This window comes from Scyliorhinus torazame, chromosome 9, assembly GCF_047496885.1.
Source record: "Scyliorhinus torazame isolate Kashiwa2021f chromosome 9, sScyTor2.1, whole genome shotgun sequence".
NCBI lineage: Eukaryota > Metazoa > Chordata > Chondrichthyes > Carcharhiniformes > Scyliorhinidae > Scyliorhinus > Scyliorhinus torazame.
In genome coordinates, this window is record NC_092715.1 from 174,452,449 (window position 1) to 174,477,561 (window position 25,113).

The 25,113-nt window shown below is 45.5% G+C and overlaps 1 protein-coding gene across 6 annotated transcripts in view; it reads right to left on the reverse strand.

Annotated features, from left to right (window-relative positions):
- Window positions 1–2,279: 2,279 nt before the first annotated feature.
- Window positions 2,280–25,113, reverse strand: part of ror2 (receptor tyrosine kinase-like orphan receptor 2) — a 324,120-nt gene continuing 301,286 nt past the window's right edge. For 5 of the 6 annotated variants that reach the window (XM_072516837.1, XM_072516833.1, XM_072516836.1 and 2 more), the window contains 3 exons: window positions 23,558–23,812; window positions 6,779–6,981; window positions 2,280–5,140 (listed from right to left, as the gene is read on the reverse strand). In XM_072516837.1, coding sequence (XP_072372938.1) covers window positions 3,692–5,140; window positions 6,779–6,981; window positions 23,558–23,812 — 1,907 coding nt within the window. In that variant the 3' untranslated portion in view covers window positions 2,280–3,691. The remainder of the gene's footprint in view (window positions 5,141–6,778; window positions 6,982–23,557; window positions 23,813–25,113) is intronic. The other variant, XM_072516834.1, reaches the window with a different exon arrangement.

Below are 25,113 nucleotides of genomic sequence, written 5' to 3' on the forward strand. Positions count from 1 at the left end.
GGAGAAGTACAGCCGTTAACCACAGGAATGGTAATTTGCATTTGAATAACTTTTCAGAGTTATGTCCAGAAACGTCACTTGCATTTTATTGACTTTGTCAAGACTTGTCCAGACATGAATATTGGATCATGGGCGCTGCAGTTCCATGTGTATTGGCAGGAGTGAAAAGGTCACCTGACTTCTCAACTCCATGTTGTTTTAAAGGAGAGTCCATTTCAGATTTATACTTCAAAAGTTCATGTTGTTAAACGTGACAAATGCTTCATCCTTTTGCTTCTCTCCCTGTTTGAAATCTCCCCCACACAACTGGTTAACCACGTCAAAGGAACATTGGCTCCAGCCCTGTTGAGGTGTAATTTATCCATCTTGTATGACTTCCTGTTGCCTGTGGGAAATTATATAACATGGCTATGAAGTGGCAATATTTGAACACATTTTTGGGCCACTATTCCCAGCCACAATATGACCATATTTTTGTTCATTTGTATTCAGCAAATATACTGCAAAGCCCAAGAGGGTGGTGGCATAGCACATTCTCATTGGATGAGTGCCAGGATCCGAGAGAATAAGAGGAAACAATGTATACCCATGCTTATGCTTTCAGCACAAGTCAGCCTATGCTTTGCCGAGTGCTGGATCTGTTCAACCCACGGTCAGTGGTGATATGCTGTACTTTATTATAGTACGAAGTCTTACAACACCAGGTTAAAGTCCAACAGGTTTGTTTCGATGTCACTAGCTTTCGGAGCGCTGCTCCTTCCTCAGGTGAATACTTTATTATGGTTAGGCAAGCTTGGTAGCAGAGAAAGAGCTCATTTATGCCTATATCAGAATGTTGATATCCCTATTATAACACTGAGCTCTAAGATGGCATCAGCCTCAATACTGCTACCATCCTGTTGTGTTGTAATCCAGTTGCAGCAGATTGCTGGGGTTTATAATGTTTTGTTTCTGATCTTTCATGGTTCATGCTACTTTAAAAAAAAAAAACTTAGAATACCCAATTATTTTTTCCAAATAAGGGGCAATTTAGCATGGCCAATCCACCTAACCTGCACATCTTTGGGTTGTGGGGGTGAAACCCACACAGACAGTGACCCAGGGCTGGGATTGATTCAGAGTATTCAGTGCTCTGAAGTTTGCCTGACAGTAGCCAACGTGATTTGATTGTTAGTTAGAGATCAAAAAAAGGATTAGAGTATTTTATTGGTGCAAGGTTGTTCCACTTGGAGACAATGACAGGAGTCTCGGGGTTTGCAATGAGCAGAGTCTCCCAAAATCCAAAAAGGTGCTAAGTTATCAGCTTGTAAACAGTTTTTCTGTAAATGAACCATTTACTTCTAGTCATGTTTTAAAATGATATAAAGGCACACTCATTAACATGTTGTGGGTTCATTTATTTAGACTAGGCACATAAGAATATTGGAATACATCAGCAGCAGAGCTGTATATGCTGTGGTTTGTTCACAGGCCAAAGTGAAACTGAGACTGGATCACATGACACTTCCCATCTAGTGACGGCATCATGCTGCTATTTCTTAAAGGCATACTACAGCACTTCCAATATGAAAGTTGGATATTGGGGGGGGTGGTGCAAGAATAACTCATTAACATTTCTACCTGAATGTAAGGCTCATGAGTTGTACGTTGCCATGGGCAAGTGAGCAGAGGACATAATTTTTGCCATCAGGTTATAGGGTTTTCTACAAATCAATGAATATCACAGACAGTTCTGCCATCCAAACTGTGCTAGGAGTGTCCATTGTTTTCAATAACTGTGCCATTCGATGTAAAAGGTTGAGTTATAATATCAGTAGCAGTGTTTTATGTGTACCTTTTGTTTTAAACACTAAACATGTTACTGTTTTTTGTGAGTCCTGCAGTTCAGTAACTACAAAACGAGGAAAACCTGTAGTTTAAAATCACTGGGGCAATTGGTGATGATGTTCACATAGTAAAGGTGGAATGAGCTCTCCCAGTTTAGTTACTGTAGTCTGGGATGTTTGTTGAACTTTGCTATCGGTTCTTAAGACTAGCACACAGCAGACTAGAACGTAAAAGAATAAAGTTGAATTTTAGACTGTTCTAAAATGAGAAAAAAAACTGTCAAATTGGATTATTTAAGGATGACAGAATTGCATGAAAATAAATCACTGAAACCAATTACTTAAATGTATGTCATAAGCTGTTCATCTGAAGGTATAGATGTCAGTACCCTGCACCTTATCTAATTGTAGCTTATTACCAAAAACACAATCTTTAACAAGAAACTGCATATGTCTGGTTTTTAATCACTTTATTTGAAATGCTACGTGGTTTGGTTTACAAAATATATAAACAGTGCGCTCATTACAGTAATGCAAATCTTCTGGTGTGTTTAGCAATTACCTCCATATAAACTAAACAGGAAATGTAAAGGTCATTCAATAAAGGGGAAATTAAACTAAGTGGAATAAGTATTTACTTAGTAAGTTTACAATTAAATTATAAAATCAAACTTTTGTTTCATTGCAGGTATATGTCCAAAACATCATGAAACATAAATTACAATTAAAGCCTGGAGGTTTTTAAAAATGCAAAATTCATTTTCTGTACAGCATATTTCTTTTTAAAAAGGTAACAAATAAAAATAATGGACCCAATATGCAATATAGTTTGCAAAGATAGAATGACAGTTTAAGATATAGCAGGGTTTCTGTTAAAAAGTGAACGTTCATGTGTTAGGTATTTACAAAGGATATTTCACTTAATGTTAAGAGTGGACACTTCTAATCGATTAATTGACATTTTACATGTAAAATATAGAACAAGGCAGTTAAACAGTCATTTGCTGGTTAATATGAAACATTAATAGTGTAGTTTGGTTTATAATATCTGCTCCTTCTCAGTGTTGCTATTGGATGCCACACAGTAGCTACCTGCACACCAGTTCTCTTTCATAAAATAGGAGGATATTTTGGAATCCTCATTCATTCTCCTTTTATTCCCCGATGTACATTTCTTCAGGTTATTTACAGCCCAGACTGTGCCACTTCAGTCATGAGTTGATCGACTGCTGGAAGCCAGACGACCGGTGGTCAGGGTTGACAATACTGTTGGAGTCATCAGAATGTCCTTTCCTTGAATGCTTCTAAAATGTTTATAAAACTATGGAGTAACATCATTCAAGTGTACAAATATGTACAATGAAAGTACCTCCATTGAAAATTGGAGGATATTTGTTGCTAGTTTTCCCCATGCATCAGCTTTTACTTGAGAAAGTTTATTTAATACAGTTCAACGTGTCAGCATATAGGTTATTGCGTTATATAAATATGAGGTATTGCTCGACAATGTAACGTTGCACAGCAACAGTAGAAAATCGAAACTGCTTATTCCGTCGAGTCACGAACCTCCAGAACACTTTTCAGTTCAAATCTGCCTTTGCGGCCTGCATGCATTGCACTGAACAGTGAGTATAAATTGCAAGAATCTTGGCTTTCTTACTGTGCCAGCTGCGAATGACAAAGTTGAGGGCAGTCTAATATAAAAAGACAGGGTACAGTTAGATTGAACCTGTGTAATTAATGGACCGAGGTGTTCTTTTTAAAGAAAAATAATAGGTTTAATACTTTGCTGTTTCACATTCTTTTTTGTTATTACTAATGTGTTAGTAATGATTGTGGCCTCATCTTTTTCTGGAAGAAATAGTTCATGCTTCTGTATCCACTTCCACATCAGCTGTTTGCACTAAGTCAGCATCACCGAGTAATTCAGTTTCTGGTACCAACATTTTGTCATCTTGGACATTCTCAGATGCAGGTGCTTCATCTACAACAGTAGGTTCATTAGGGTCATCTTCTGTGCCATTTGACTGGTCTGGGATCAAAGCAATGCGATCGGTACCGGACGCATTTGAAGGCGCTGTTGTTACATAGCCTGTGCTTGTGGAGCCACTTCCACTGTTGTGGGAACCCGTCTTTGGAACCATCTGTGGAGGTAACTGCGGAGGCATCTGCATCTGGATTTGCATTGGGTAATAATTTGGCAAATAGGCACCATAAGCTGGCATTGGTTGGTAGCCATTTACTGGAATATACAATTGGGGTGGTGGAACCATTGGCCGTATCTGTCCTTTAACAGGTATGAATTGAGGGGGTGGAAAGTGTGTTTTTTGCTTTGGTCCAACATATCTCGCATTACTCACATTACTGACTGGACTGGTGCTGAGGGAGCTAGTCTGTGTGGCATTGCTGCCCCCAGAAGGAGGAGCTGAGCTGTTATAGTTGGACATATTTTCCCACGTTCGGAGTCTTGTGTGGATATCTTTAAACCGTGGTCTTCTTGAAGGAAATTCATTCCAACACTCCAACATCAGACTGTATACCCAGGCTGGGCAGTCATCTGGACAGGGCAATACATGACGGTTTCTTATCATTTCTATGACGTCTTGATTGGAATACCCACAATATGGTTGCAGGCCATAGCCAAATATTTCCCATGCCACTACCCCAAAAGACCATATATCGGAATCAACAGAAAATTTGCCATAGATGATAGCTTCAGGTGGCATCCAGCGGATTGGTAGAAGTGAATTTCCCATCAACTTGTAGTAATCTGCAGAGTAAACCTCTCTGAAAATTCCCAAATCTGATATTTTTACATGGAGTTTATCACAGACCAAGACATTCCTAGTAGCCAGATCCTTGTGTACGACATGGTGGCCTGATAGATATTCCATACCTGCTGCTATCTGAGTTACAATGTGCAGGAAGTCAGCTGGCTCCAGTGCAGACTTCACTGTCCTGTCATCATCGCTACTTCCAACATCTGAATGTGGTGATCGCATCACGAGGAATTCGTGGAGGTCGCTCTGGGAAGGGTAACTAAAGATCATGCTCATGGGCTGTTCTTTGGTCACTATGCCAAGCAGGCAAACAATATTTGGATGCTGAAGCCGGGATCGCATTAAAGCTTCATGTTTGAATTCTTCTCTGAGTGACACTTCAGTTTTATCCTTCATAGTTTTAATAGCTATAACTTGTGCCTGTTCGCCAGGGCCTGTGCTGTACAGATGTCCCTTGTATACTTTCCCAAATCGATCCTCTCCAAGTTCCTCCATAAATCGCACCGCAGATAGACAGATATCTTTCAATTTCCCCTAGAAGGATAATCCAAAAGAAATCAGTTATCAAAAATATCAAGGAGGTAGAATTTCCCCATTGCACAATGTGCTTGAAAATTGGGCTGGTTAGATTACAATTAAAGTCTCCCATTAAATTAATTTACATAATCACAAATTGAAGTCTTCAATAAGCCAGTGGAATTGGGCAGTGCAATAAAACAATCTTTTATTTTTGTTCTTTCGATTTTGGGTTACTCCTTGCTGTATTTATGAGTGCTAACCTGGACAGTTTTGTTAATGCAGCTAAAATAGATTTATCAGCAAAAAATAAGCATTTTTAACAAGCGTGTAGTCCACCATATATAATTGGAATTTCTGCAGTGTAGAAGGAGGCCATTCGGCCCATCAAGTCTGCACCAACCCTCTGAATCCAGCACAAGATGACAAGGAAAAGAAAAGATTGCTCTGGAGGAAACAGCATTTGGACTTTAACTGCTGTATAAAATTGAAACTTTTAATATTTCATTGTTCATTCATGGAATGCGGGCATCATTGCAAGGACAGCATAAATAATTACCCTCAAGAAGGTGGTGGTGAATCACCTTCTTGAACTGCTGCAGTTTGTGTGGTGCACATATATCCACAGTGCTGTTACAGAGAGGCTTACAGCTCCTGCTTCAATAACAGAGGAGTGTGAATGATACTGAACAATATAATATTCAGCAAACATTCCCACTTTTGATTTTATGATGGAAAGTCAATAATGAAGCAGCTGGAGATGGCTGTGCTAAGGATACTGCCCTGAGGGACAACCACAGCAATTTTCTGAGGCTGAGATGAATGGTCCCCCAACACTCACAACCATCTTCCTTTGTGCTAGGTATGTCTCCAACCAGTGGAGATGTCCCCCGATTCCCATTCGCTTTACAAGAGATATACAACTTTTACTAAGCTAACGATACAAGTCGACTATTTTCTGCCACAAGTCTCTGTGAGGACCACTGTGAATTTCTTCCTCTAGTTTCAAACCAAGCAAATATTCCAGCTACTTTGTCAAATTCAAACTGAGATTGAGCCCTCACTAGTTTTCCATCTGGTAAACGATAAAGTTTTTTTTTTCCCTGTTAAAGGGTAAGCCTGATTAACAGCCTTTGGCTCCTCCAGGAATTTATTTTTTAAATTTAGAATTATTTTTTTCCAAGGGGCAATTTACTGTGGCCAATCCACCTTACCTGCACATCTTTGGGTTGTGGGGGTGAAACCCACACAGACATGGGGAGAATGTGCAAACTCCACATGAACAGTGACCCAGGGCCAGGATGCAAACCCGGGTCCTCAGCGCCGCAGTCCCAGTGCTAACCACTGCGCCGCATGCCACCCTAGCTCTCCCAGGAATGACCAGTTACTGTTAGCCTGGCAAATCTGAAACTGTGTTTTATATCGTGCAATGGAATCTTGAATGTTCATTAGTGGCAGTACCTCAGTTTAACAGCCCTCCACAAAGACAGCATCTCCAATATTGGAGGACCCTTTCATCACTGCACTGGAGTGTTGGTCTATAGTATGCTCTGAAACACATAGCTGTGAGTTTACAGATGACAATGTTGTCACATTGTGTTGACATGTCAAGTTGACATGTGAACTGAAAACCATGTAGCAATAGCATAAAATTACCTGTTTGTGAGGGCTGATGAGTGGCATCTCCATGTCCTGACTGGGAGATGCCATCAGCTGGCGCCGCTGTGGAGAAGGTGTAGATGCTTTGTGTTTGTTTCGACACATACAGATTAGGAAAAATAGCAAAGCAATGACCAGTGGAATGGCAATGCTGGGGACAAGTATGTAGAGGATCTCCATTTTGCTATTTTCACGTGGATCTGTAGAAATACATAGGTAAATATACTGTTGATATTGCTCAAATTTGCTGAGTGTCTTAGTAAAGAACCCCTTTTATATAGAGAATGGAAGAACCATAAACATCATTTCGATTCTTTAGAAGCTATTGTTCTTTTAATAATGTATTGAAAGGAAGTTGGGGAAGTGACTTGTAACTTTAAGAACTCTTGAGAGAGCCAGGATATCACACAGTGAAACTGTAGAGAAACAATTACTGTGATGTTTACTCAACTTTATGATATCTACCTCAGTGTTTGCTTTCACCCAATTCTTCCATTCAGATTATCAGAATTTACTAAAACATTTTTTTCTTGCAAAAAGATGGAAACAAATAAAAGGAAGTTAACTTCATAACTTTAATTTTCAGGAAATGTCACTGATGGTAGTGTAACAGTGGGCAAGTCACATGCTACAGTAGCTGTCAGCGGCAATTTAGTGGATATGTGAAGTCAGAAAACAAAATAGTTTTTTGACAAAAAGGCAAGTTGATGAGTACGAGAAGAGAAAGAAATTATATTCCTAAAATCATTGAATGGTTACAGCACCAAAGGAGGCCATTTAGCTCATCTGGTCTGCGTTGGGTCTCTGAAGGAACAATTCACCTAGTTGCTCACTATCCTCACTGAACTCCATCTTCCTCCAATAGCCCTTAAATTCTACCTCTTCAGATAATAATCACATTCCCTCAAGTGGCTCAATTGAAGCTACCTCCCCCACAGCCTAGAGCAATGTTTTCCATATTCTAACCACTTGCTGCATAAAAATGCTTTTGCAATTGTTTGTTTTCCAAATTACCTTAAAGCTGTTCCCTCAGGTTCTTGATCCTTCCACCAATGGGGACAGATTCCCTCCATCTACTCTGTCGAGACCCCATGAATTTGAATACCTCTATCAACTCTCCTCTCAATCTTCTCTTCTCTAAAAAGAAAAAGCCCAACTTCTCCAATCTATGCAATGAAGTTCCTTCTCCCCGAAACCATTCTCATGGATCTTTTCTGCACTTCCCCTAATGTCTTCACATCCTAAAGTGTGGTGCCCAGAACTAGATGCAATGCTCCAGTTGAGGCTGAACCATTGTTTTATTCAAGTTTCACATAACTCCTTGCTTTTGTACTGAATACCCCTATGAGTAAATCATACCGCATACCAGACTTTAAACAAAAATTAATCTAGAGTACCTAATTATTTTTTTCCAATTAAGGGGGCAATTTAGCCTATCCTACACATCTTTGGGTTGTGGGGGTGAGACCCACGCAGACACGGAGAGAATGTGCAAACTCCACGTGGACCCGGGGCCAGGATCGAACCCGGGTCCTCGGCACCATGAGGCACAGACTTTTTTAACTGCTCTCACAACCCCTGTCCTGCCACCTTCAATGATTTATGCACATATATATCTCCTCTCATTTAGAATTTGTTAAATTTGAAAGTATTATTATTCAGCAAAATTTCAACAATTTTCCAATACGTAAACTACCCCAACAAAACCCCCCCAGGCCCCCCTCCCCCACAACAGTCAACGGTAACCAACTCCCGAAAGTGCATGATGAACAAACCCCACCAATTGTAGAACCCCACTCGTTCCTCTCAGTGTGAACTTCACCTTCTGCAGAGTTAAGAACTCCAGCGGGTTCCCCCCACCATGCCGAGGGACCGGGTGGAGAAGCTGACCTTCACCCCAACAACACCCGCCTACGAGCAATCAGCGAGGCGAAGGCTGAAACATCTGCTCCGCTCCTGCCTGCAGCTCTGGCCAGTTTGTAACCCCAAAAATGGCTTCTGGGGGACTGGGCGCCACATCCACTTGTAACACCCCCGAAATGGTGCTGAACACCGTCCTCCAAAACCTTTCCAACTTCGGGCAGAATAAAAACATATGAACATGGTATGCGAGCCCCACCCACATACTCCACCCCCTTGAACAGCCAGCTCATCCTTGATTTTGTAGGGTGCGCTCTGTATGCCACCTTCAGCTGTATCAGCCCCAACCTCGCAAACAATGTCGAGGCATTCACCTTCCACAGCATCTCACACCACAATCCCTCCTCCAACGCCACCTCCAGCTCTTCCTCCAACTTTGCCGTAACCCCTTCCATGGACACCCCATCCTCCTCCAAAACCCTCCTGTAAATCGCTGAGACAACCCCCCTCTCCACCCTCCCACTGACAGCACCACCTCCAACAATGAAATGGTAGGCGCAATCGGGAAGGTCGGAACGACATTCCTCGCAAAGTCCCATCCCTGCATATACCTAAAACTTTCAACCTGCACAAACCCAAACCTCTCACCCAACTCCTCCAGACTCGCAAATCACCGTCCCAGGAACAGATCCTTTATTTTCTTAACCCCCTCTCTTCCCATTCCCGAAACTTCGCATCCATCCTCCCCGGCTAGAACCCATGATTCCCCTAACCATTACTCCCAGGTTCGATTCCCAACTTGGGTCACTGTCTGTGCGGAGTCTGCACATCCTCCCCGTGTGTGCGTGGGTTTCCTCCGGGTGCTCCGGTTTCCTCCCACAGTCCAAAGATGTGCAGGTTAGGTGGATTGGCCATGATAAATTGCCCTTAGTGTCCAGAATTGCCCTTAGTGTTGGGTGGGGTTACTGGGTTATGGGGATAGGGTGGGGGGGGGGTGAGCCTGGGCAGGGTGCTCTTTCCAATCGAGCCGGTGCAGACTCGATGGGCTGAATGGCCTCCTTCTGCACTGTAAATTCTATGATTCTATTAATCCCCTGACCCAACCCCCAGCCTAACGTGCTGCCTAAACTGACTCCAAATCTTCAATGTGTCCACCATCACCAGACTCAACGTATACTTCCCTGGGGCCATTGGGAGCGGTGTTGTTGTCAATGCCTGCAATCCTGACCCACTGCAAGAGCCAGATTCCATCTTCACCCACAGAGCCCCCCCCCCTCCCTGCTCCAGCCCTGCACCTTCTCTGCATTTGCCGCCCAATAACAGACAGAAAATTTGGCAGGCCTAACCCCTACGCCTGCTGTCCCCTCTGCAGTATCACCTTCCTAATCCTGGCCACTATCCCTCCTTCCCCCAAAACAAACAAGGAGGTCAAGCTGTCCACCCCCCCTTGAAAATGCCAAAGGCAAAAAGACTGGCAGACATTGAAACAAAAATAGGAATCGTGGTAAAACATTCAGCTTTGCTGCCTATACCGGACCCGCCAACAACAGAGGGAGATTGTCCCACCTCAGCAAATCCACCTTCACCCTCCCCACCAAGCTAGTGAAATTAAACTTCCGAAGCCCTGCCCAATCCCGGGCCACCTGCACCCCAAAATACCTAAAATGAAATGCTGCCAGGCGGAATGGCAGTTCCCCCCCACCCCCACTTCTGGAGGGGAGACCACAAAGTACTAACTATTCCCTAAATTCAGTGTGTACCCTGAAAACGTCCCAAATCTCTGAAGCAACCACATTATAATCCCCACCGACGTGCGCAGCTCCGAAATATACAGCACCAAATCATCTGCATATCGGGACACCCTAATTTCCACCCCCCCATTATCCCCTTCCACAACCACCAGATCCTCACTGCAATGGCCAAGGACTCTGTAGCCAATGCACACAGAGGGAGGACAAGGGGCATCTCTACCTTGTACCCCGATGTAATGCAAAATACTCTTGAGTTCATACTGTTTTGGGCGCACGCTCGCCATTGGATCCTTATATAGCAGCTGCACACACGCCACAAACTTCGGCCCAATCCTGAATTTCTCCTGTACTGCCATCAAATAACTCCACTCTTAACTGATCATACGCCTTCTCCACATCCAATGCCACCACCACCTCCACCCCCTCCCCCCTGCCGGAGAGCACCACATTCAGCAAGCTCCCCACATTTGAGAATGTCTTCCCTTCACGAACCTCTTCTTGTCCTCCACGATCACCTTTGGGAGGCACCCATCCAACCTTAATGCCAACAGCGTTACCAGTATCTTGGCATCAGCATTCGGCAGAGATATGGGGCCTATATGACCCACACACCACCGGATTCTTGTCCTTCTTTAACAACAGCGAGATGAAGCCTGCCACATTGTTTGCGACAAGACACCCCTAACCATCGTGCCCTCAAACATTCCCACCATCAACGGTGCCAGCCTGCCCTTAAATATTTTATAAAATTCGACCGGGAACCCATCTTGCCCCGCCGTCTTCCCTGCCTGCATCCTCCTAATGCCACCTTCATCTCCTGCTCCCCCACCGGCTCCTCCAGTCCTGCCCTCTCCGCCTCTCCCAACCTCGGACACTCCATGCCACCTAGAAACTCCCTCACCGCCCGCTCCTCCTCCAGTGGCTCTGACTTACACAGGTCCCTATAAAATTCCTTGAATACTTTATTAATGTGATCTGGAGCCACCACCAACTTCCCCGCCTTATCCCATACCCAAATTATCTTCCTCGGAGCTGACTGGTCAACATACGCCCTGCCTTTTCCCTATACCTCATAGACAGCGACCCTCGTCCTTCTCAGCTGACGCATTGCTTTCCCCGTGGACAATAGGTTGAACCTCGCCTCCAACTCTTTCCTCTTTGCCAGGAGACTGGGATCCGGGTCCCCGGGTACCTCCCACCTACCGTTAAAATCTCTTCTATCAGTCTTGGCGTTCCTCCCTCTCCTCCTTAGCCCTCCTTATCCACCTTAGCCTTAAACAAGATCACTTCCCCCTCACCACAGCCCTTCAGAGCCTCCCAGACTACTGAACCCCAGGCCTCTCCCATGCAATTAAACCGCACAAACTCCTCAATCACCTTCCCAATCTTATCACAGAAGCTCCAGTCCGCGAATAACCCTGGCCTCTGGGCTGCCCCCTTCTCCAAAACCACATCCATCCAATGCAGAGCATGATCTGAAATCACAATTGCGGAGTACGCTGACCTCTTAACCCCAGGCAGCAGCGCCTTTCCCACCACAAAAAAGTCAATCCTCGAGTAAATCTTGTGCACCGTGGAGAAAAATGAATACTCCCGATCCCTCGAGTGTAAGAACCTCCACGGGTCTGCTCATCCCATCTCCCCCATGAGCCCAGTCAACGCCTTCGCCCCCCTCCCTGACTGGATCAGCGAGTTCGGCTGGGACCTGTTCACCTTCGGTTCCAACACTATGTTCCAATCCCCCCCTACTATCAGCTCATGAGTATCCAAATCCGGGATGGCACCCAGCGCCCTCTTCACAAACCTTGCATTGTCCCAGTTGGGGCCATATAAACTTGCCAGCGCCACTACCTTTCCCTCTAATGCACCCATCACTACCATGTACCTGCCCCCCTGGTTGGCCATCTTCTCCATCTGAAACCTCACCTTCTTGCTCACCAATATCGCTACCCCCGAGCCATACTAATGATCCCTAAACGAAACACCTGGCTCACCCAAACCTTCCTAAGCCTCACCTGCCTTCACCCTCAAATGGGTCTCCTGCAGCATCACCGCATCAGCCTTTAATCTCTTCAAGTGCGCAAAAAATCGCGATCTCTTCACCAGTCCCCCTAACCCCCTCACGTTCCACGTCACAATTCTGACCGGGGGTCGCTGACCCACCCCCTCGCCGCATCTCCTATCCGCCATCATCATAACCCCGGGTCAAGCCCTTTGTTACCGTCGACTCCTCCCTTCCCACCCATCCACATCCTCTTGCAAACACCTCTCCCAGTATTGATCCCCTCCCCTAACTTTCACACTTCCCAAGCCCATTGAAACCTGGCTCCAATAACTGCAGCCCCCCCACCACCACACTCCATCCATTGCCGACCTTCGCTTGCTCGTGCGGTGATCCCTGCCAGCAGCTCCCTCCCGTTCCCCTCCTCAGTAACCCGCCCCCACATAGCCCAACAATCCCCCCACCTCCCTCATATTGACAGAAAATACAAAACCACGTCCGCAGAAAAGACATAAACCCAAAAGACCCCAAAACCTACGTGAACAAATGTAAACAAAGGTAAACACCTCCCCATTCAAAGGGCAGAAAAAACAAGACCCTCACCAAATACAAAAACCCTCCATAAGAAAAAACACAATCTCTATTCCCACAAACCAAGTCCAAGTCTCAACTCTCATCTCAGCCCGAGTCCTTCAGCTTTCCCGAACGCCTTTGTCACCTCCACTGTCACAAAATTAAAATCCCTCGAGTTGTGCGTCACTCTCAACTTTGCAGGGTCGATCACTCCGAACCTCATTCCATTGCTGTGTAATGCCGCCTTCTTGCCAGCTCTGCCATCAGGTATCTGTATAATCATATACCAACGCCTTCCCACTTTACCTCTTGTCTCTGCTTCGCCCAGCTCAAGACCTTCTACTTCATGTGGAATTTAAGAAAGCAGATTATAACCGCCCCAGGCGGCTCATTTGATTTAGGCTTCAGCCTGAGGGACTGATGTGCCCTGTCCAACTCATAGCGGGAGGATTCTTCCCCCTCCCCCATCAACTCCGCCAGCATCTTAATGAAGTACTCGGTCGGCCTCGGGCCCTTCACTCCCTCTGGCAGGCCACGATTCACAGATTTTGCCTCCTTGACCTGTTCTCCATCTTATCTCTGAGCCAGTTGTTGGCATCTGCCACCCTCCGCAGCTGCTCATCCATAGAGCTGAACTGGTCGCGATGTTGCGACAATGCCTCCTCCACCCCATTCAATTTCTCTCCTTGCTCCCGTACCTTGACCGACATCTTCATCACTGCTGCCCTCACCGGGGCAGTTGCCTCCTCCACTCACTCTTTCATCGCAGCCATCACCTCCCTCCGCAGCACCTCCCATGTTCTTGGCGAACAGCCTCTCAAATTCCCCTTACATCACCTCGGTCAGAGTTCCCACTGTGAGGGGAGCGGCCGCACCCAGCGACCCCCAGCCCTCGCCATCTTTCTTTCTGCAAGACTCACCACTCACTCGATGGCGGACTTTCGCTCGCCCCCTTCTTTCCAGTGACCTTCTTCTGGGCCTTCGACATCTCCCACCTTCCTTATCCCTTCCTGCACCAGCTCATTTAATGCCCTGAAACCGAGCATTAAAGTACAAAAACCAGAGAGTCTAGCAGGAGCCACCTAATGTGCGACCTCCACCTATATGCTGCCACCGTAAGTGCTCCTCTCCTTTACTTTATATTGTCTGTGTTCTTTCTCCCAAAATTAATTACTTCATACCTCTTTGCATTGAATTTCATATGCCACTTCTCTGTTTATTCCAACAACCTGTCTATGTCAATTCTCCTCACAATACTTCCAAGTTTTATATTGTCCACACATTGTCAAACTGTGCCCTGCACACCAATATCTAGGTCATTAATATATATCAAGAGGAGAAAGAATCATAACTCTGACCTCCGGGGACCACTATTCTGAACCTTCCTCCTGTCCGGAAACTAACCATTACTCGCCGTTTCCTGTCACGCAAACAATTTTGTATCCACTGCTTGTTCCCCCCCCCCCCCCCCCCCCGCCAGGTGCTGTCCCCCCCACTGGGAGGCCGCCGCAGCCTCCATCTGCTGCATTCTCCCGGTGCTAGCTCTCACGCTAGTGTGGTGACCCTCCTCCCGGGAGTTACTGTCCCGCTGTCCTCCCACCCAATCTCTGTGGTTTCTGTCTGTTCTTTCCCCATCTTGCCCGACACTTGTTCCTCCGCCTTCTTTCTGCACTGTAAATTCTATGATTCCCTCTGCTGTTGCCCTCGTTTGCATGTATAGGGCCACCCTCTTCCACCTGCAGCAGTCACTCGGGTGGTGGCTCATAGTTCGTCAGTCATGTTGTGTTGGGGGGGGGGGGGGGGGTGGAGGAGGGGAGAGGTTCTTCCTCCCCCCCCCCACTCTTGTTGGTTTTCTACCACGCTGCCGTTCGTTGCTTGGGCATTTCCCCGCCTCTCCGGTTGTCGCTGCCCCAGACCGCAGTCTGCGACAAACCTATCTGCTTCAGCCGGGGCCGTACAAAAATGTTCTTTGCCCTGGTATGTGACCCAGGGCTTGGCTGGGGGCAACATTCCGAAGCGTATGCCGCTCGGGTCCTTCCGAAATGCAGTTCCTGGACTGCCTGTCCCAGTGCAGGATGGTTTCCCGGTCCTGGTATTGATGTACTTTGGCTATGATCGTCCTTGGTTGTTCCCCAGCCTTGGGTTTCGGTCGCAGCGACTGGTGAGCCCTGTCGATTTCTGGTGGTTTAGGGAAGGTCACCCTTCCCATCAGGTTGCCCAGCATTTGGGCCACGTGGTTCGTGGGGTCTTTGCCTTAGCTAAACAGTTGGCTTCGAAAGCAGGCCAAGGCAGGCCAGCAGCACGGTTCAATTCCCGTACCAACCTCCCCGAACAGGCGCCGGAATGTGGCGACTAGGGGCTTTTCACAGTAACTTTATTTGAAGCCTACTTGTGACAATAAGCGATTTTCATTTCATTTTTCATTTCATTTCATTGCCATTTCATTTCATTTTCTGGTAGGCCCACGATCCGCAGGTTCTGCCTCCTTGACTGATTTTTGTGGTCCTCGACCTTCCCACTCAGGTTACACTGCGTCGCAACCAGTCTCTCCACCTCATTTTCCAGTGCCACGATCTGGTCACTTGGGTCGGTTGCGGCTCTTTCAAGGTTTTTGATGGTGGCTTCCTGGGCTTCCAGTTTCTTTTCGGTCCTGCTGAGAGCAATCTGTATCTGCATCAGAGTTTCAGCAAACGCATCTTTCATCGCAGCCTGCATGTCCGTTTTGATTTCTTGACGGTGCTCTTTCATTGCCTCCGAGAAGGATGCCGCCGTCCAGCTCCCTCCCGGTTGAGGGAGGGTTTTGTACTGTGTCTTGTCTTCCAATTCTTTAGTCTCTCACCCAAATAGTCCTTTTTTTTTCTTCCCCAGTACTCTGGTAAGTGTCTTCTTATGCGAAGTTCTGAACTTTTCAAAATATTTCAATTGTTGCACTTAATTATTTTTGATTGTAGTGGTGAGCCTCCACGTGCATGCTACCCCCCCTGAGCTCAGGCCCCACCCCCATTTGGTGACATACATGTAACATACCATTACAACGGTCTTCTTCAACTTCTGTATCATGCTCCAATCTTTAAAGAGCTTTCTGACCTGGTGTTATGGTTAGTTCTTCAAAATATCCTGCTCAGCCTGTTCTCTCATTCTCAAAGCACTTTGGCTTGTTTTATCAAAATGGAAGGCACTATACAAATGAATGAAGTCCTTGCTTTAAGGTCATCCCGCACAACATCATTTCATGCTAACATTACTCTCTAATTAGAACCCAGCATTCGCATTGCATTGCTCCCATTTTACATTAACATCGCTGTACACCTGGTCATTCCCACGCAAGGCCCATGTTGAGCCTGCGAGAGCTAGGTCCTGGGCAAGGTTTGGGACAGGCAACCTTGGGAAGGGATTATGAGCCTCAGACAGACTTTTTTGCACCATGGTGTGTTTTCCAGGAACCAATTAACAATGTGAAGGGATGACTTTCTTTGCAAGTTGTTGGAATGCCTTACTTCCTTTCTTTAACTCTGTTGTGGTGCCCTCCAGTGGTGAACTCAATATTGCAGCAGGCTGTGTTTGCTGCCAACATGGTCCATATGCAGTTGTACTATTCACTCCGTGACATCATTGGGAGAGACTGAGTAGAAGATAGTCTCGGAGACCTGTTTATATTCAGATTTCTTATCTGTTTGATTGCAATTCTCTGCTCATTTAATTAATCATGCCACATCAATTTATAATGGTCTTTACAATTTAAAATAGCCACTGACATAACCCAAATTTGGAAAGATAAAATCCATCAATGGTTTTCTACGCATGTAAGGACTAGTGCGTATGCACAGATAGAATTCCAAAATGCAGAAGGAGCAATTCGTGCCATCAAATCTGCACCGACCCTCTGAAAGAGCACTCTCCCCTGCCCTATCGCCGTAGCCCCATAACCCCACTTAACCTGCACATCTGTCGACACCAAGGGCAACTTAGCATGGCCAATCCATCTAACCTGCACATCTTTGGACTGTGGGAGGAAACTGCAGTACCTGGAGAAAGTGCAAACTCCACACAGTTGCCCAAGGCCAGAATTGAACCCGGGCCGGGTCCCTGGCACTCGGAGGCAGCAGTGCTAACCACTGTGCCACTGACCAGCCCCTATCGGCTGCTACGTTTGCAGCTATCTTGCATTGGCAGGAGACACAGTGATTGTAGCACTAATTAGGATTATATAAGCCACTCTCTTTTTCAATGATCCAATTTCAGTCTTTTTTTCTCACATTAATATCATGGAATGATACAGAAAGGGGCCATTTGGTCCACTGTGCATGCTTTTTGGTAGGGGCATTCAATTAGTCTTATTTTCCTGCAGTGCAGCATGGTGGCGCAGTGGTTAGCCCTGTTGTCTCACAGCACCGAGGTCCCAGGTTCGATCCCGGCTCTGGGTCACTGGCCGTGTGGAGTTTGCACATTCTCCGTGTTTGTGTGGGTTTCGCCCTCACAACCCAAAAATGTGCAGGCTAGGTGGATTGGCCGCGCTAAATTGCCCCTTAATTGGAAAAAATGAATTGGGAACTTTAGTTTTATTTTTTTTAAAGTCTTATTTTCCTGCTCTTTCCCAATAACCCTGTAATGTTCTTCCTTTCTCAAGTATTTGTCCAATTCCTGAATGAAAGTCAATGCTGAATCTACTTTCACCACCCTTTCAGGCAATGTATTCTATAACAATCAATAGTGTTCAAATTATTTTTTCCTTTGTGGTCTCTGGTTCTTTTGACTTAAATCCTTAAATCTGTGTCATCTGATATCCACCCTTTACCACCAGAAAGTGTTTCCCTTTATTTATTCCCGATTTGGAACACTTATCAAATCTCCCCTTAACACTCTCTGCTCTAAGGGGAACAAAGCTAGTTTCTCAGGGCTCTTCATGTGACTAGAGTCTCTCATCCTTGCCACCATTCCAATAAATCTCCTCTGCGCCTTCCAAGTTCTGGATATCCTTCCCAAAGTCTGTAGCCCAGAACTCAACATAATGGGAAGCCTATGGGTGGGGTTGCGCAGCCGGCGGGAACAGTGAATCCCAATGGCCAGAGAATTTTATTTATTTATTTTTAGAATTTATTTACAAAATGTGGACGTTGTTGGTTGGGCCAGCATTTATTGCCCACCTCTAGTTGCCCTTAAGGTGGTAGTGAGTTGCCTTCTTGAACCGCTGCAGTCCTTGAGATGTAGGTACACCAAGTCTTCTGTTGGGGGGGGGGGGGGTAGTTCCAGGATGTTGCCCCAGTGACAGTGAAGGAGCGCGATATATTTCCAAGTCAGGGTGGTGAGCGACTTGGAGGGGAACCTCCTGGTGGCAGAGTTCCCAGGTACCTGCTGCTCTTGTCCTTCTTAATGGTAGCGGTGGTGGGTTTGGAAGGTGTCGTCGAAGGACCTTGGTGAGTTACGGCAGTGCATCTTGTAGATGCAAGTATTCTTTGCACTATTGCTTCATTCCTCCGTGAACCTTGCTTTTCTTTAATGTTTCACCTTTATGCTCATCCCTTTGCCAAATGTGTTTATGTCCTATCCAAAACACTAGTTATCCTCCCTGTGAGGGTACTGATCCTAACTTTGTTGATAACAAATCCATCCATCTTGAACAGCTCCTTTCTGCCCAGAATTGGTTCCAATGTTTCAGGAATCTGTAACCCTCCTTCTTGCATAATTTCTCCAGCCATGTGTGAGTCGTATTCCACTAATCCTATACTCACTAGCTCATGACATTGGAGTAATCTAAATATTAGTACCTTTAAGGTTCCACTTCAACTTCATCCTGAGCTCCTTAAACTCTGCTTGCAGAACCTCAACCTTTTTCCTGGTTCCCACGTGGAACAAGACTTTGGTGCTCTATTTAAACTCTTTGAGTTTTTTGCGATGCTCTCAAGATTTTCAAAATAATCTGATTTGGTTTCAAACTCACATGTGAAGTTGGGATGTTTATACTGTGAGCATCAACAGACTGGTTGTGTGCAAGCAAAACTCTTGATTTATTTTACAGGCCACTTCTTTTTGCCTTACTAAATTCTGCGAGCATGTTGGTTTTGAAGTGGGCTGTTCCCAGCACAATCTTCTCATTGGTGACTAATTCCTGGGTCCATCACTGAGGGACCAAAGTTGCTCACCAAAGCTTTCTAAATTTACTGGTCTATCAAATTCAAAATGGAATACAAAACATCGAGTGGATGAGTATTTTAGTTGAAGCAAATCTGGGAGAGTTAAGGCAGCGCACATTGGAGATACCAATAGCTACTCTTGCTCTTGGAGAGACAAGGTGCATAATTTAATGCCCTCCCCAAGGTAAGTTTGGAGCTTGGTGGAAGAGGGGTGAGGGAGCGTAATTTAATCAGATTAGAGGGTGTGGGTGGGATGTCACTGCCTTCCTGCCTTTGATACCAATTGAGACTCTTATGTGGGCAATTAGTTAGCAATTTTGGAAATCTAAGTGTACAACATCTTCTGATGCCCTTTTAGCCACCCTACTAGTAAGATCCTCATGAAACGCGAATAAATTTGTCAAATACATTGATTTCCCTTTCAAAAACCATGCTAACTTTAATCACACTATGACTCTCTAAGTGCATTGTCAAGAATTCTTTAACACTAGATTCCACACTTTCCCAATGATTGGTGTCAGGCTAACTGGCCTATAGTTCCGAGTTTCCCCCCTCCTTTCTTTCTTGAATAGTGGTGTCACATTTGCTTACTTCTAATTATCTGGGACCATTCCAGAATCTAAGGAATTTTGGAAAATCATAGCCAGAGCATCCACCATCTCTGTAGGCCATCAGGTCCTGGGGTAATTGTCAAATCAGAGTTGCTATTTTTGTCTAGTACTTTTTCTCTGCTGATATCAAGTTCCTTAATTTTCTCACTTTTTAGCACCTAAGTTACCCTCTATTTCTGGTGTGCAACATTTGTATTCTACTGTAAAGCCAGACAAAATATATTTGTTCAATGTCTCTGCTATTTCCTCACTCCCCATAATAGTTCCTCCTGTCTCTGCTTCTAAGAGACCATAATTTACTTTAGCTACTCTCTTCCTCTTTTACATTCTTAGAGGATGACTACAGCATATCTTCTGTTCATGATTTACTATGATTGGTGCATAATTAGATACTGTGGTAACATAATCAGGGTCTAGTTTTAAGGCCGATTAGAACATAGAACATACAGTGCAGAAGGAGGCCATTCAGTCCATCGAGTCCGCACCGACCACTTAAGCCCTCACTTCCACTTTATCCCTGTAACCCAATAACCCCTCCTAACCTTTTTGGTCACTGAGGGCAATTTATCATGGTCAATCCACCTAACCTGCACGTCTTTGGACTCTGGGAGGAAACCGGAGCATCCGCAGACACGGGGAGAACGTGCAGATTCCGCACAGACAGTGACCCAGCGGGGAATCGAACCTGGGACCCTGGTGCTGTGACGCCACAGCGCTATCCACTTGTGCTACCGTGCTGCCCCTATAAATTAAATTGGATTAAATTAGATATCCTAAATTAAAGAATTGGGCACTTTAAATTAAAATCAGTCCGCCCCAGCGAGAAGCCTGCAGAGTATCCAACTTGAAATCAAATATACAGAACTCAGACAGGCTCCTGGGGCATGTCTGGAGCAGCCCCTGATAACCATCAAGTAATTATCACTCCTACTTAAGATGCATTGCCCTATTGTCCACAGTTCCTAAATAACCCATCAAGCGATCATTGCTCCTCCTAGGGCGGGCTCAGTTGCCCTGTCAACGGGTCATCAATTAGACCATTGGGTGCTGAGACCCTGCCTCCCGAGACTCCATTGGCAGAAGGCCAAGGGAGTGGGAAAAGGAGGGGGGTGGCGACAGAGGGATAAAAATAGGCATTCCAGACATCTAGGAAGCGAAAACTCGAAGTGAAGACTCGAGACGGGAGGCACCGAGAGCAGACTGGACCAGGAAGGAAGCAAGCAAGGAAAAACAGCCAGCGATAATCACCTTCGCAATGAGGAACCAGAGGGACTCAGGGATCAGATCTACAGCACACCAAACCACCTTTGCGGGTAGTATAGTCGAATCCTGGGTGTTTCTTGTATATAGTGGGTAATTTATGGTTTAACTATATTTAATAAAATGTGTTGCATTATATCTGTGTCCGTACTGTGTTCTCCTCATAAATAAAGACACCCGGGGAAACTTTGATTAAGATGCTGGTTGAAGTATCTGAATTGGACAGATACAACAGGACAGATTCAATACTAAAGAAACTGTTAGATGTAGGTTTCAATTTATTAAATCAAAATTCTCACTCTTCTAGTCTTTGTCCCTCACTTCTTGCCAACCTTCAATCAAAATGGTGAGCAAGCAACCTGCTAGCGCTGCTCTCAGCTCATTGTCAGGATATGGATACAAAACAGCTCAGGGTGATTTCCTCTTACATTTCATTACCTCGGAGAGGGTAAAAACAAGAAAACTCCACTTCACCAAGTACAGTGCTGAACCCCGCAGAGCGATATAAGCACTGAGAAATGGAAAGTATTTCCAATTTCAAGGACCCAGATTTTGCATTAAGCAATCCTAGGTCAAGAATATCAAGAAGATATAGATGCAAAATAAGACTCCCTCCACTCAGCCCAGGCCTCAGATTAGCATTGCATCAGCTTCTTCCATTCCCCTTCACTAATCTTTCTTGTGACATCCCTGAATGAGATTATCAATGATATCCAAATTAGGAGTAGTTCTGCAATGTGTCCTACGTTTACTTTAATCTCATCATCCAGGTTGGCGGTCAAACCAAATATTATTATTGAGAAGGGTAGTCCGCTAAACCAGTCCGACACGATGGGCGCGATTCTCCGACCCCCCACCAGGTTGGAGAATCGCCAGGGGCAGGCGTGAATCCCGCTCCCGCCGTGTCCCGAATTCTCCGCCACCGGAGATTCGGCGGGGGCGGGAATCGCGCCCCGCCGGAAATCCCCCGGCTATTCTCCGGTCCGCGATGGGCCAAAGTCCCGCCGCTGTCAACCCACGCCTCCGGCGTGGATTGAACCACCTTTTGAACGGCGGAACAAGGCGGCGCGGGCCGGCTCCGGGGTCCTGGGGGGGGTGGGGCACGGGGCGATCTGGCCCCGGGGGGGAGCCCCCACGGTGGCCTGGCCCGTGATCGGGACCCACCGATCCGCGGGCGGGCCTGTGCCGTGTGGGCACTCTTATCCTTCCGCCTTCGCCATGGTCTCCACTATGGCGGAGGCGGAAGAGACCCCCTCCACTGCGCATGCGCGGGGATGCCGTGAGCGGCCGCTGACTCTCCCGCGCATGCGCCACACGGCAAATCATTTCCGCGCCAGCTGGCGGGGCACCAAAGGCCTTTCCCGCCAGCTGGCGGGGCGGAAATCAGTCCGGCGCGGGCCTAGCCCCTCAAGGTGAGGGCTCGGCCCCTCAAGAGGTGGAGAATTTCGCACCTTTGGGGCGGCGCAATGCCGGACTGATTCGTGCCGTTTTTGGCGCCGGTCGGCGGACATCGCGCCGATTGCGGAGAATCCCGCCCCTTGTCCCTGATGAATGGATAATTTGTCTTTCATTTATATTGGACGGGATTCTCCGTTTCTGAGACTAAGTGTTGGTGCCAACGGAGAATCCGTGGACTTTTACGACAGAACAACTGGTACTGCACCTGGACCAATTCCGTTACCGTTGAGAGGTTAGCACCAGTGCCGCGTGGAACGCACTCGATTCCACTGAAAAATGGTGCAGGATTCGCTGGGTCCGTGATCGGCACTCGGGAGGCTGACAAGTTGTAGCCGCACATACACATTACACTCCCTACACACATTTATCCCAGCCAAAAACATGACACTGTATGAGCACACCCATACAACTGATGCGTCATCTCGTGGGACACTTATAGGACCCGTGGAACCAGGTTCAAAGCGGGCAATTAGCTGTATGTTCAGCTGCATGGCTGCTTTGCCAGATGCGGCAATGGTGTTCCATGTCGGTCCACCCTGACCCCACAGTCCACCTCTTGGCCATCCTCCACTACTCCCCTCAGCCCTTGCAGAAGCTCCCCACCGGCCAGCTGCACAATGTCAGCAACCTATGGCGATGTTGGGCACTTTCCGTACTTCCGTACCCCCCCCACCCCCGCCACCCACCTCTCTCTCTCAGCAACCGCCACACCGGCTTCACAAATTTTAAAAGCACAAGCGAACCACGCCATCGGGAACTCGGCCCATCTGAGGCGGAGAATCACGAGCCCTGGAGAGTACCGGGTTGGTCCCGCTAATGAGATGCAAACGGTGTCTACTGTACGTGCCGAGTGAAATGTATTGACGCCATTTTCGAGGTGGCGTCAAATCGTCGCCTGCCACGATTTTGGCGTTGGAAGTTATTCTCTGCCAAATTGCATTTCCTGATTTTGCCACTGGCTAACGGAGAATCCCGCCCCCTGTTTATGTTCAAAATACATGCAATTAATTGCAGGTGAGTTCACTATTACAATGCAAAATGTTTAATATACAGTATCACAGCATCAAAACACCAACATATAGATGTATGGCACAGGTAATGTTATCATGAAACAAGCTACTAAAGCTTACGGCAGGCAGGAATATCACAGAGTTCAAGACGAGCTTCGCTGTGTGTGTAGCACCAAGGTCCTTCCATTTGTCCACCTGGATTGCGACAATAAGCGTGACCACCTCCAAGTTCTGGATACTCCAAACTGCTGAACTGATGAGCGTGGGGATATTGAGAATTCCACAGCTGACACTTATATCCTGATTTTGTCATACTAACAGTTCCTCTGTAATCTGCTCCACTGCCATTGTAGCATTTATGATCTGTATAGCCAACTTAAACAAAGATACACTTAGCATATAGGGCACACTATACCGAATAAAGTACATTTCATTCAAAACTCAGATACTCAATCCTGTTTATTCCTGCAATTAATGTTGTTTCTTCTGTTATACATTCTTCAATCACACCTAACCTTTACTCTTACTTTGCTTCAGTACCAATTTAATTCTCTCTCATGGTTAATCCAGAAATAAACCCTACACGATTGTTGTGGCTAAAAAGTCTGAATGTTAAGTTTGAAATATTTCTGGTTTCATAGAGTGTTTTATTGTAACAAGATATCCAATAATGTATTTTAAACTATAATTAACCCAAATATGGATATTTGACTGATGAGTTTTGCTACATATGCAAAATATGTAGATGAAAGTTTGCCTCAGCTCTTATTGCTCTGGCTTAAATCTATTTGTCCATTTCCTGCTATTTATCAAAATCAGATAATCACGATTTAATAGAAAAGTTAAGTTTCAAAAGCAATTTATCTTTAAAAACATGAATGTCACAAGAACATTGCAATTTATAAATACATTGGCAAATTAGCCTTAGATGTGTCCTTTTTAATCTGATGGCAAGTTATAAAATCAAAAATATGGAACCAGAAGGATTCTCCCTATAATATAAAATGAAACAAGTGTAAAATGCCACATATATGCAGTCTAATTTGGGTGGTGCTGGTTTCACCCACAGGGCATTGGCAGTGCTGTGTAATGATTTTTTTTAAACCGCTTGCCAGCAGTCTGGTTGCTGTTCAATGATTTGGTTTTGAAGAGTGTACTAATGAATATTTTCACTGATCAGTTAAATGAAACCATACTGCGCAGCCAACCAGGAGATGGATGGGGAGCTTGTCAATTATAACAGACTTCTGTAAGGAGATGCACCTCCCCACAGTTGAGATGTGATGCTCAAAAATACTTTAAATTATTGTAGCCACACCATCATCTATAATGTTATCCTGCTCCATGTAACATTTACTAGAAAGTCTAATTTCCAAGTCCCACTCTCACCCGGCTATGAATTGGGTCAGGAGAGGCTGACTTCTGCAAGGACATTTAGCACTCATCATCATCAAATATATATATTTTTTTCATATTGAAAAGTGGAACCAATGAAAAAATTCATATTAGAGAGGAATATTTGGATCACATTTCAAATATATTCCTGAAATGATGTTCATGACAGTAAAATTAAACCAAGATAGTCATTGATTTTTTTCAAATATTATTTCAGTTCTCATTATTTTATCTCTTTTTTTATTTATAAATTGCAGCTCCCCAAACCTTTTGAGTGCATT